This window comes from Drosophila willistoni (assembly GCF_018902025.1).
Source record: "Drosophila willistoni isolate 14030-0811.24 chromosome 2R unlocalized genomic scaffold, UCI_dwil_1.1 Seg167, whole genome shotgun sequence".
Lineage (NCBI taxonomy): Eukaryota > Metazoa > Arthropoda > Insecta > Diptera > Drosophilidae > Drosophila > Drosophila willistoni.
In genome coordinates, this window is record NW_025814050.1 from 11,216,400 (window position 1) to 11,230,581 (window position 14,182).

The window sequence follows — 14,182 nt, forward strand, 5'->3', positions numbered from 1 at the left end:
CAACTTGTGACATGCATGTCCCGCACATTAGATTTTAAATAAGGATTTATTATGAGGGCAAATTTTTTGTTACTGTGTCTCTGCTACTGGAAATACTAGATGACTCATGTGAATGAGTCAACAATACCAAAAATAACAGAAAAAAAATAAAGGGAAAAAACGTTTCCAACATATTTCGCACAGATTATTGTTGTCTGGGGCAATGGCCAACTTGATTTTGGGGCATGCTGCTCTACTCTGCTCTGCCTAGCCTGGAGACATTGTAACCGCCAGCTGTTGGTCCACTAAAGAAAAACTGTGGGAATAGAGTGAAGTGAATTTCGTTGTGCTTTTTTGTTTTCTCTACCATTGGAGCCTGAGATTTAAGAAAAAAATAGGCAAGGCCCCATGCTGGGGGCTCTATTTGGCAACTCATTTAAAGTGAGAGAAGGTTTTTTACAAATTGAATAATTTCCCATTGCCATAGTAATGATATTGAAGGTCAACGTGAGCTTCATTAGTGAGCACAAAGCAGAAGGCTAATTAAATTTTTTAATTTCCAAAGGCGAATGCAATCAGGAGAGTTCTTTTATTTTTGCATCCAGAGGAAGGCAAAATGCTAATAAAAAATGCTTAAAATGAAAACTATGCTTAAATAAAGGTAGTAGAGATATCTTCTTACATCATTAGTTGAATGAGAATACAATGGCAAAGCAAAATCAGTGCCTCTTAGATATTGGCTATTGATATTTGTGTTGTTAATGAAAAGACTCACAAAAAGATTCTTTTTTTTGGTGAACGTCCATAATGAATAGCACAAATAAAGGCAATAAACTTCTGTTAACTAGCAGTATTTCATTGTGGGTTATTGAGTTATTTGGGTCAAACAAAATAGTTTTCGCATAAGAATAACAAAGTGTTTATCTCGATGCAGTGACTAGTAAATCTTTAGAAATAGATTAACCCAAACGTGAAGGTCGAGCATCTCTTGTAAATTACTTTTATTTAGTTAAAGTAATTAAAAGTTAATAAAGACTAGAATACTTGAATATAATTAGAGACTTTTTTATAATTTTGATCCAATTTTGGTTTATAACGTTCTAGTTAATGTTGTTGTTGTTTTCCGAACTAAATCCTATCCTAAATCCTAAGAAGATAAGCCTAACAAACCATAGCTAATTTCTCCATGCATCGTAGGTCATTCGTTTGTCTTTGGTTTAAAAATTACGATAGACATATACATTTCAAAGTGGTAGGACATCGAATTATTTTGTGTTCAGGAGAATAATTAAAATTTTAATAAATGGAAATGACCTGAACCTGCTACCCTTTTGTGCTGAATATGATTACAAATTTTATCAATTAGAAGATGCCTATAGAAGGATATGATCTAAGCCAAATTAACACTATTTTGTTCAAAAATGTTCACTCTTTTGGAATGAAATTTCGTATTCTTTTTGAAACTAACTTAAACTTTGATTTTCGAGAACCTATTTTATATTTTAAAACAAACGATTTTCACGAATCGCCTTTTGAAGCCAACTTACTTAGAAAATAAAACCCAATGACTACCTAGCAATATTTCAATTCAGAAATGCATCTAATGTTGAACTAAAGTTTCCTTTGTTAAGTTATGGGATGCAAATTAGTTAAAGGCTAACGGTTATGGATTGTGCAACTAATTTTCACTTACGTAGTGCTGTGGGCGTGGCCGCCAATGACGATGACTTGCTGCGGGTCGATTGTCCCTTGCCCGTCTGTTGGGTCTTTGGTGGCGGTCCCAGATCTGTCGGTGATATACTCAAATTGCGCACATCACGCTTTTTGGCAGCTCCTGCAAACGAGACAAGTAAAAAATAAAATATAAAGAAGATTATAAAAGTGAAATGGAATGCCATCAATACTCATATACTTCATATACTTTGGGAGGGTATGTCAAAATAATTTATGCGGCAACACGTTTGGGGCTTGGGCTTAAAGTTAAAGCGATTTTTCTCTTGTTTCTTGATGGGTTGGGTTTTGGTACACAAACAGACAAAGAGAGAGAGAGACACAGTCAGTCATAGGTATATTCCATTTAATGATAACTCAAAATGTTTTGTGTAGATTAAAGCAAAACATTTCCATAATTGAAGTGTTTAAAGTGGAAGAGGGGAGGGGGAAAGAGGTAAAATTAGATGAGTATTATGCAATGGCATGTTCTTCACCAACAATTAAAGCCCTCCTGCTGGGGGGCATCTTTACAGATGAAAGAGAGATACAAAAATAGATTTTAAAAATTTCATTTTATAATTGCATTTTTATCGCTTAAATACTAAAATTAAAAATCTTCACTCTTGTGTCTAGTGTAAGCCAACAAAAGTTTTCCTTTTTCGTCCTTTCGAATGGTCTCTGCGTGATAAGCTCCCCCTTTTTTTTAGCGTTACGTGACATCGTGTGGCAATCTTCCCCCTTGATAAAACTTTTTCATTTTTATTATTTGCTAAAGCCGCGTGCAACTTTTGCCCCTTGCCCCATTAGCCCGTTTTCTCATACACATTTTAATTTTTTTTTCGTCTAGTACAATTAGCTTAGAGCTAAAAATAAAATTTATTAGATTTTTATGCAGCTGTGCGGCAACCGCAATGGGAATGCATTGTGTTGGTTTTGACCGTCGACGAAGTAGTCTCAACTTCTTTCGCTTAATGTAGACATCGTTTAACACGTTGTTGGCCCCCTTCCTTTTTTTTACCCCTTAAACAATATGATGTGCGAAAAAAACAGAGGAAACAAAAACTATTGCCTCAAAGTGTTGATGTTGTAAGACACAGCAAATTGTTAATGCAAATAGTTTGCAGAGATGTCTTACTTAATCATTCAGCGAATTATAATAAGATCTAACAAGGTCTATAATATCCACTTTTGGGTCTTTACTGACCTTTAAGCGAAAAGCGAAAGTTTTTTCTTCGATTTTGGGTCACTGGGAATTACTACAATTAGTAAAGTTTTCAATTCATTAGCATTTAATTAATATTGGGAATGAAATGTCAGCTAATATGCCGGATTTAATTGGCAAATTGACTTAGAATCTTTAGGAGTTCAGTATTTTTCTTAGAGAGATCTCTTAGGTAACCAATTTATCTAAAAGGTTGGTACAATAGGCCCAGCCCTAGAGGCAGCCACATATTGCGATTATGAAAAAATATGAAGTTTTTCAACAAATTTACTGTTTTTTTGGCGACTTTTTTAAAGTGATAACCAACCATTTTTGACGGCTCAAAGGAGATCGTAATACATTGGGAAAAAAAATTCTCAAAAGGGTTAAACTTTGGAGTCTTCAGTTAGTCTGAAGTTCGGGGTTTGACCTGAGTTAATAGTTAAAAATTTGTTGACTGTTCATCGTTAAATCGTTTTGTACAAAAATACATTTTTATTATGTTAAACGTCTTTAATGTTTGTATGTTTATTCCAACTTATTTACTTTTACATCATTTATTATTATCGTTCTTATTAGTCAAGCTGGCAAACTGTGCGTATACGTTATTCACATCCAGATGATGAAAGCCAATCAAAGGGCGACTATTATTACCTTCTATCGGGCAACAAATCCGGCACTTTATTTTTTTTTTACAATTTAATGATATTTATATAACTTTTCAACATTACAAATTAAAGCCAATTACTGTTTGGTGTGGGCTTTTCTAGCACATTTTATTATAGATCTCACCCTGTTTCCAGTTTGTCTCCTCTTTCAATCAATCTCTATGGAGACATTTTAAACTCACCTTTTGTCGATGCTTTTGATGTACGTTTGCCAAAACTGCCAAAACGTTCACGTTCGATCATTTGTGTATGAATATATCGCTCGGAATACGAACGCGACAGTTTCTCCTTGGAACTGTGTGCACCCATTTTGTGATTGTATGATGTGACTGTAGCCTTTTAGTCTCTCACTCGTTTTACTCTCTATCTATTGAGATAGTTATCACAATATATTTTAAATTTCACTTTCACAGAGTAGCAGATGCAGCAGCTGATGGAAGAGGAGAAGGTGAAGGAGGAGGAAAACTAACAACACCCGCGCACAACATTCGCCAGACGATGTCGGCAAATTTAATTTGATGTTGTCGTCGTCGTTGTCGTTGTCGTTGACAATTGCCGCATGAATGCATTTTCTATTTTTCCTTTTTCATTATTTTTTTTCTCCTTTTTTTTATTATTTTATATTAATATATTTAGTTTTTCTTGTCTTGGGACTTGGTTTGATTTAGCTGAAGGTTGACATTTCAAGTTAGTTGGAAACTGCAGCTAAGTGACATGAAATGAATTTATAACTTTTTTAATATGGATTCGGTTAACTAGCCATAAAACCAATTTAATTAGCCGCCTCATAAATGCCCACCCACTGAAAATCAAGGAAATCTAGTTTAATGCCAACAAACTTAATGGCTCTTTCAATAAAGAAAGACAGTTTTCCATTTTCCTCTTTTTTTATAGTACCCACAACCTAGACACGAAATTTGCCGTCAAAACAATCTCAATCTCAGAATATTTAGTTCCATATGTGTTTTAGAATCAAAGGGTATATTAGTGCTGTCTAAAAAAATACCAAGGGTGAGATAAATCAACATCAATATTTATTTTGGCTAAAGTTTTTTATCGTTTTCTAATTGATTTTCCTAAAAAGTCAAGAAATAAATAATAACCAAAGGCAACCTTTTCTACCTCAATAAAACAAAGTCTGAAATAGAGCAAAAAAGGTCATACAGATCATTTTTTAATCATTTAATGCAATGCAATTTTACAGGGTACTTCAAATGGCTGCATCTCACTTAAAAAAATTCTCTTCTTAATGCGTATTAACTTCTAGAGGAATTTCGCAAACGAAATATGTCTTGAGCATTTTGATAAATTGCGGCCTCGTTTTTCTTTTTCATTCTAGCAGGTGCTCCTATATCCCAGCCAAGAAAACTATTGCCACATAAACCAAATAAATCTTCCAAGTGGAGTGAAGAAAAATTTATAACGTGGCTATGTGCCGGGCCCGCATATCCCCAACTCAACTCAACTGACTCAGACACACACACACACACTGGCATAATATTTCCTCACACCAGATCTCCTCCTGCTTTGCTGACAGGTTTGAATGTCATCATAACTTAACAAAAGCAAAGAAGTCTCAAAGAAAAGACAACGAGAGAGAGGAAAAAAAGACCAGATGAAACCCAAAACGAAATGAGCTGACAAATTGCAGGCTTTGATTTGTGGCAGCATTTGGTTTATTGGGAACACTTCGGGCTAACAAACAACGAACGAACGAAAAAAAAGAGTAGGTACATAGACACAAAAAAAAGGGAAATTAATGCCGGGAACAGTAGGCCAAAAAGGCTAAATAGTGGACACATAATTGGAACAATACAAAATATGATATTAAGGCTAGAAACATTACAATATTCCTTTTGCAATAGAAATTGTATAAAAACATTTCATATAGCCTCCAAAATTCTTTCTATTTCCATTTTGGAATTCTTTTCGAAATTATTTCTTAAAATTTTAGTGGGTAAGATTTCAAGTTTTCTTAAACACTTATGTTTTATGTAGTCTGGGCTGTTAAAATATAAATTTTGAAGAAAATATTTAGAAGTTTGTTGATTTTTCTTCTCTTTTGATTAGATTCTTTTATCACTTAGGATTTTTTCTAGAATTAATTTATACCTTCCTAGATCGTTCTATATTATAGTTCTATAAATCAAAATACTTCTTGTTTAAAGAAATTTAAAGTAAATTAATGTTGATTCAATTTCTGTTCAAGCGTTCCTGGAACTATACTTTGTCACTTACTAAGAAGTAAGCATAAACAAGACTGGCAAAAATTTGATAAAATTGTCTTATCTAATCCCCTAATACCTTTTTTTGTGGTAAAAGCCCCACTGTATGAGATATGTACGCATACTAACACAGAAGGAGCGCAATCTCACGGCTAAAAATACTTTTGGCGCCCTCTTTTTTGAGTCAGCAAGTTGGTAAGGGAGACGGGATGCCGGGGAGTGATGGGCACAGGCAGCCCTGCAAATGTCAATTCTCGACCAGGCCAAACTAAAATTAGCCCCCATGGAAAAGGTGTCAACTGTTCGATGTTAAGGGGAGAAACATTATATGGATCTCTCTCTCTCACTTGTGTGTTGTTGTTTCTCTGTAATGCTCTAAATTTAATGACAGTCGATTGGAAAAACTTTAAATAGAGAGCATAATTCACATGCTTGGCACATGATTGAACATGATCCGCCTTAAATGCCGGAAGTTTTTCCACACCAAGCGGAAATTGTGGGCCGCCCTCAAGGGCATTTGCTGTCATTCATTTGCGGCTGATGTTGCTGATGTTGATGAAGTTGTTGCTGTTGCTGCTGCAGCGACTGTTGCTGCGGGGCCATTTAATTTAATATGCAAAAATTGAATTTGACTTTCAATTAAAACTTGGCTCCACGCCCACGCAACATAAAATGAAACAAATACAACAGCAACTGCAAGTTTTTCCTCCACCTGAGCTCAGGTGATGGCAAATGTGGCGCTGATGGCGCTGAAGAAAAACCAATTAATTGAGAGACAGTCAGGCGACAAAAGGAAGTTGGTAGAAGCATTCAGCAGGAGCAGGTGAGCATAAATATGCATAATTTAATGGCAACGGTAACGGTAACGTTAACAACTCTCCGAGTAGAGAGCGAGTTGAGTTTGCAGCAAGTGCAAAGATGGTTGAATCCATTTTTACATGGGAAAGGTGTGGAAAGGTGCAAATTGCAGCAGTTACTAAAAATTAAAACCATCTAAAACCGCGCATTCGCAGCTGTGACTCAGCTAAAACTAATTAAAAACCAGAGGGCCGGGGCTAACTTCGACCGCGTCAAAGTTTGTATACCCTTGCAACTTTTTTGTTAACTTATTCCTTACCTATAGCCATCAAAGTGGAAAAACGTTTAAGCTAAAAGGGCTAATGTATCCGAAAGAGCGGCCTACAATCTTAGCATAGGAAATAACGAAGATATTGATCAAAGTCACTGTTTTCCACCGATCGTTCCTATGGGAGCTATATGATATAGTAACCCGATCTTTATCAAATTCGGCACAGTCATTAACAGATATATTAAACTAACAAATGTTTAATTTGAAAGCAATCGCGTCAAAAGTAATGAAGTTATTGACAAAAGTCACTGTTTTCGAAAGATCGTTCCTATGGGAGCTATATGATATAGTCACCCGATCTTGATCAAATTTGGCACAGTCGTTTATATGTGTAATTAACTCAACAATATTAAATTTCATGATCATAGCTCAGAAAATAACGAAGTTATTAAGAAAAGTCACTGTTCGTGACTTTGCCATTTGTATGGGAGCTATATGATATAGTGATCCGATCCGGCTGAATCCGAGATATACAACGCCTGCAGTATATACAAGCCTACATGCAAAATTTCAGCTCTGTAGCTCCAACGGTCTAGGAGGAGTTTGCGTTGATCCAGACGGACGGACAGACGGACAGACGGACGGACGGACGGACATGGCTATTTGAACTCGTCTCGTCGTGCTGATCAAGAATATATATACTTTATATGGTCGGAAATGCTTCCTTCTATGCGTTGCACACTTTTGACCAAAATTAATATACCCTTTTTGCAAGGGTATAACGAGTCCATAAAAAAGGGAATAAATGACCGTTAGTTAGAAGCAAATGTTTTGACGCATTTCAAAGTAATGCGTAATTTGCAATTGTAGACTTTTAATTTCATTTATAATGCCCCTAGACCAGTATCAGTAATTGGTATCTTAGGGATTTCTTCTGAAAACATTCTGTTGATGATCCAAATTATCTGAATTTCTGCAATAACTGAAACTTAAATGTCTTTCTCAGGCTTTTATAAAATTTATTGATTAACAATTGACTTAGCCTCATCCTTGAAACTTTCATGTCAATTGTCACCATTATTGAATCGGTTACGCATAAAAAATAAAGCTTTATTAGGTATTTCGGTTATTCTGACAGAGGGGGATCCTCGAGTAGAAAGAAGAACCATTAAAACTTGTAACGGTATATGAAAACTCAACTGTTTTTCCTTTATCGTTAAGAAAAACCGTTTAAAACCATTAAAAAAATCGATAACCGAGAAGCCCACAATGAAATTGAGTGCCTGCTATAATCGGTTCCGCCTAAAACTTGAAATAAATTGTAAAATCTTTAAATTCCCATTAACACAAAGCTTAGAAATCAATACAATATATTAAGAAAGAAATTTCTGGAATTTAAAATATTTTTCCCACACATATCTCTTTGAAATCTTCAAGAAAAATGTGTAAAAAAACACAAACTCAAAAAAAACGACATATATTTTTATGTCTCTGTGATAACCATAATGAAAATTGTGCCAACTAGCCATAGACGGTTTCTTTATGTTCTCCGTTTTGATCTATTTAATAGTCCGATTTATGATCTTTCCTTTTTTTTTTATATGGCCTATAAAATCGCTAACACTATTGCAAAGCCATAAATCAGAGTGAGTTCAGTGCACTGCAAAGCAGCAAAACTTTAGACAATAAAAAACTAAATTTACCAATTAACATGGATATAAAGGTGGAAAATGTGCATTTTAATTAATGTGCCGCGGATAAGTATATATACATGATGATACGCCTCTTCGCCGCCCCCTCTTCTCTCTTCTCATTAACTCTAATGCAGGTCGGTGTCCGGTCTGGTTAATGGTTGCTAGATTTTGAGATAAACAAATCATTAAACCGAACTGAAATGGCTGGCCAAACAGCGGGAAAACTGCGAAGAAAACTTCGCCCCTCAGAATGCAGTTGTAAATGCATTTTGCAATTCAGTCCGCAAATGATGTCATTGAAAAACTTCCGCTTTTCTTTTCTTGTTGTATTTTTCTTTTTAGCATTTCGATCCAGTAAATTTAAGAAAAAGGGCGCTGGGCCAAGACAAATTTAGACGTTGACATAGATTTGTGTGTCATATTAAGTTTACCCATTTAATACGAAAATGTAAATAAATCGGGGCATATTGGGCACATTGATATGCTATAGAAACGACTAGATTTATAACGATTAAAGGCAAATAATGTTCTTGTGAGAATTTTTTTTGCCAAAATTGAAGATTGAAATAAGCTAATAGGAAAGCTTATAACCATTTCAAATCAATTGACTGAATCGTCGCTCCTCGTTTGTTTATTCTTAGTTGCTGTATTTGTTCACTATTTTTAAAATAAGGATTTTTAAAGGTAGTAAAGTTCCCAAAAGGCGTGAATAACCCACGATAAACGCATTGGTTTAGTGATTACACATATTGAGGTATTACTAGCAATGATGTAATCAGAAAATTCTTTACCTGGAAAGAAGACTTTGTAATAAGATCAAGAACAGTTGAGTTTTTTATTAAGAAATAGTAAATTTTGGATATGAGAAAGTTGTCTAAATAAAATATGGCATATGCTTATCTTAAGATGATCAATAAATCGACCAACTGCTGTGAGATATTTTATAAGACCAGCTTCTACATATTCATATGTTAAAATTCAATATCCAATAACTAATAACGATTTCTCGTTGTAAATCCATGTACATGGTTCCCACTTTGCCACACTTTAGCAAATATTTAGATCTTGCTAAAATATTGGGTTAAATTGGTTAGATAAAAGTTTTTTCCCAATCGATTGTCGTTGGCTACTGTGAAGTAAAACATCAGATATATCTAACATTTCCATAAGACAACTCAACATAGCTATTAGGAATAGCCATTGCTCACATTTTAGAGATATAGATTAGAAAGATTTTATTGCCAAGATATACATATGTCTTAAATTTTATAAAAATTTATTCCATGGTATATCCACATTCGAATACAAATAAATTATAGCTTGCAAGTTGTTCTATGTAGTCAAAGAAGATAGAAAAAAAGGGGGCAAATGGCACAGACAAATGCAAATGCGCTCATAATGCAATTTTATTTTTAAAATTTTGTCGTTTTCACCACTTTGTATACATATCTAAATATATGTATATAATTTGTGTGTGTTTCTTTTGAATATCTTTTTACTTATATCCACATTGGCTTTGGTTTCTGGCACACTTTTCATCTAGGAACAGCAGCAGCAAGTGGCGGCAATTTGTTATATATATACGAGATATTTTCTATACAAAATACAAGTTGGTTTTTTTTTCTTTCATTGTTTTGACGCTTCTGTGTGAATTTGTTAAGCCAACATATAGCAAATGTTAATGCTAATGCCATTCTCTTAGTCTTTTGTGTTGAAATGAAGACAAACAACCTCATTTGATGTCTAATTGAGTTAGTTGTCGTCATCGCCAAGTTAAGGCAAATTTGTGGAAAAATGAGGTTGACAATTCTATTCTCATTATAAGAAAAATGTTCTCAAGACAAATAGATATGGAAAAATGCACACAAAAGATGTTGTACAAGTTATGTAATTAGTTGACTTGGGTAATTAGTTGAAAGGAAATTAATATACACACAAACTTTTACTATATTTAAATCAAAGAAAATTCCACAAGTCACACACGAAAACCAAAAAAACAAAAAATCGAAATTCATTTGTTAAAACACTAGAAACGTAAATAAGATTTCCATTACTTATGTGTGCTTAGACCCTCTAATGAATTGTGACGACAAAAAGCAGAGGCCCAGCACTAACTTAATGCTTCCGGTTTTTTGGTTGTTCGTCCAAAAGTAACAAATTCATTTTCGGTTTAAAAGACAACACGTGCCAGGCCGAACACCGCACTAACTTTATTTTGGGCAGTTACGATGAGTGGGTCATCAAATTACAATATGAAACAATTGCTCAGTGTTGTGAGGGTCTTACAGGAAATTGCGCTCTGACATTAATGACACAATTAATTTATTGCATATGGCCCCATGACTTGTAGTGGTGGCGGTGTGGGTTAACTTCACTTTACTTAAATGCATTTTATGGAGGAAATCCACTTGTAAAATATTAGAAGACGAAGACGACCACCACTTGACTCACTTACTCACAAAGTCAGTCCGACAGTCACAACTCTAAAAGCATGCAATGGCTCATTTTGATATGCAAATTAGCCGCAATGCATTATTCGTTCGTGCCCAAACATAAGGCCAAGTCAAGACACATAGGTGGAGGGAAACATGAGGCTCTTTCTCTTTAAACAGATGAGACTCAAGATGCTGGGAGCAACCGTCAACGGGTCTTTTGAGGGGTGCTTTATCTTTCATTCAACAACTCAACAAACATTTTGTTGCCCACAGCTGTGGGTTTGGGCTCTAACTGCTTTGCGATCAATCAAAGCTAACTGAATGCAGGTGAGACTAAGAACTAGAGACCAAAATGAAAATGGCATTATGACTATTGTATACCCTAACAATTTAAGTTATAATCTATATGTTTAGCCTAAGGTTGATATTGAAACAGAAAGACAAATTATAATTCTTTTTAATTCTTTTAGATTAAAGTTATCCAAATGCAATGAAGTGTATCTGTTTTAATAGTTTGAGTAACTTCAATCTAACAAGGGCTTAAAGTTACTCGGACAATTTAAATAATGAAATCGATATTTTGAAATAGCTTGAAATAGCTTAAAGAAATATCAATCAAATTTCAAAATGAAATTTTCGTACCAAAATGTTTCAATTTTGAACACTAATTTGACTTTAATAAAAGTTTTGACAATGGAAAATCGGTTTATACATTCAATCCAAAGAGAGATAATTTTCTTAACTAAAACATGGCTTGACGAAATGGATTTTTATAGCATTCTTATTGGAGCGAAACTCTTCTTATTACAGTCTAGACAAATAACTTCGAAGCTATCTATAACTTAAAAATAAAGTCAAAAATGTTATTACTTTTTCAAAACTTCATTGCAATAAATTTATTTGGCAGTGTTTAAATTTTGTATTATTCAAAATATTTTGAAAAATAATGTCTTACTTTTCCTCGACTAACACCTATATGATTCAGACTATTGTAGAACCTTAAAACTAAATACCGTTTCAAAAATGTTGTATTAGATTAGAGATCCGTATAATTATAATTATACGAAAATTATAAAATTTGATTGCTTTTAGATACAAAAAAAACTTAATATTTTTGGTTCTACATAAATTTGATTAGACCCTAAAAAATCATGTTAAATAGAGTGTATGGAAATTGAGTTGGATCTCAAACAAAATGCCGCTCGTTAAAATGTCTGTGGAGTATTTTGGACACGCTAGAATTGAAATGCGATAGAAATACACGCAGCACATACACACACACACATATAGGCTTACACACATACAGACACACACACTTATCGACAACAATCAAAGCCGTCATCGTGTATTTGGATTTTGGTTCAGTGACCAGTGAAAATTTGTTGCTATATAAATAAACAGCTGATGTGGTCCCATTTTGTGTTGTATGTGGCCTGTTTTGGTTTTTAGTTTTGTTTTGCTGTATGTTGTGATTGGCGTTAGCCAACATATTCATGGTATATAAGCGCTTCATTATGGCAAAAATGAAAAGTGTTTCCATTTTCAATAAACGAAAGCAGCTCAGACAAAAAATTATGCAAAATATGTATGAAGAAAAAAAGAAAAGACCCCAACGCCGCCTCAGACAATACAATTACATAGCCGTGGTACCTACTGCAGCAGCATTCAGCGGATATTTCTTCAAGTGAAAGTTGACAGCCATCTAGTTTTCCTCTTTCATTTCGAACTTTTAAACTAAACAGAGTTTCTGTTAGTTCCTGAGGTATCTACCAATAATGAGTGGGGCTAGTTTAGTTTTAGTACAAGGGCGTCAATTATTGTGATTATGGGTAACAGTTCGATTTTTGCAATTTCCCTGAAAATGTGACTATTACGAAAGGAAATGTATCCGAATGGCATGGAAAGCCTCTCGTAAACGGATGTGAGATAAGTTTAAAGTTTTTATTACCGGTTTGTTTACCTGTTGTTGTTCCATATGCAGGTAAATATGTTTTTCCTTTTGCATTACAACCGGCAACATTTTTATGTCAGATTTATTCTAAGAGACTATTTATATACAAATGACAAATGCCTCTTTCAGAAAACTTTTGTTACCTTTTCTGTTTACCAACCAAATTGAAACGAAACTCATTGATATACATAGTTATATCGTTACGGTATTTCGATTATGTTGAAATTTGCAACATTTATGTTAACGCTTTATGGGTTCGGTTACCCAACCTACATATACTCCATACTAGATATGAATTCTAACCAAACTGAAATGAAATAGGTGCAAAGCTAACTTTTCCAGCAAATAATCGTACTTTGTCTGCCAATTCATGTTGAAAAATTCCTTTCTTTTTTGTTTTTTTTTTTACTTTTTGTATTTGTGCAATAAAGTTTTCCATGCATTTTCTTACTTTTTTTTCTCTTTTTAATATCAGAAGAAAAAACATAACGCCCACAACACTTTCTCGCATAGTTAAGCAGTTGAAAATGAAAAGAAATAATGGAATGAATGTAAAAGATCTGTCTAGCATTATTTTGCAATTTCTCACATAATTATTAAAAGAGAGACAGAGAGAGAGAGAAACCGAGATTGCAAGGCAAACAAAAGCCGCAAAACTCTTGTCAGACAGACAGCAAAACGCTGAAAGAAGAGTTGAAAAAAAAATGCAAATATGATAATGATAATGTTGGAAAAACAAGCACGTCAAGTGAAAATTAAGAAAAAGAGGGGAAAACGTCATTCTTCTTCTAACGTCAGTCAGTCACTCAAAGAGAACAAACGTAGAACAAGACGCTATAATGATATTGTATATAGAGAAGCAGCTCAGATTCAGTCGTAAGCCCAGAGGCACTTCTAAGCAGCATCAAAGACCTGGACCGGAAACAGGTGTCGTCTAGGCATTTCGTGTAAAACATTCTTACATAATCATTGGTAAAATGGTTTGGTTGTAAAAAAGTTGAAATGAAAATTGGAAGAATTATAGAAAGCCAAGGCAATGTAAATACCAAAATACATATATATCGCCGCAGGATATTAACAGTGAATTTTTTGATTTAGTTTATTACAGTTAACGGTTATTGGCTTTACTGGACTGACAATTTTTGTGTAAGAAATCAAAAAGTGTTTCCTTTTAGAATCAGTTTTTGCCTTATCCAAGTTTTACTTCAGATAAAGGTAAAGGTAAAAGATTGAATGATTTTGTCTAC

At 34.1% G+C, this 14,182-nt stretch overlaps 1 protein-coding gene across 1 annotated transcript in view; it reads right to left on the reverse strand.

Annotated features, from left to right (window-relative positions):
• Positions 1 to 14,182, reverse strand: part of LOC26528776 (serine-rich adhesin for platelets) — a 113,080-nt gene that overhangs the window by 27,584 nt on the left and 71,314 nt on the right. The window contains exon 4 of the mRNA XM_015178405.3: positions 1,673 to 1,813. Within this exon, the coding sequence (XP_015033891.2) occupies positions 1,673 to 1,813 (141 nt within the window). The remainder of the gene's footprint in view (positions 1 to 1,672; positions 1,814 to 14,182) is intronic.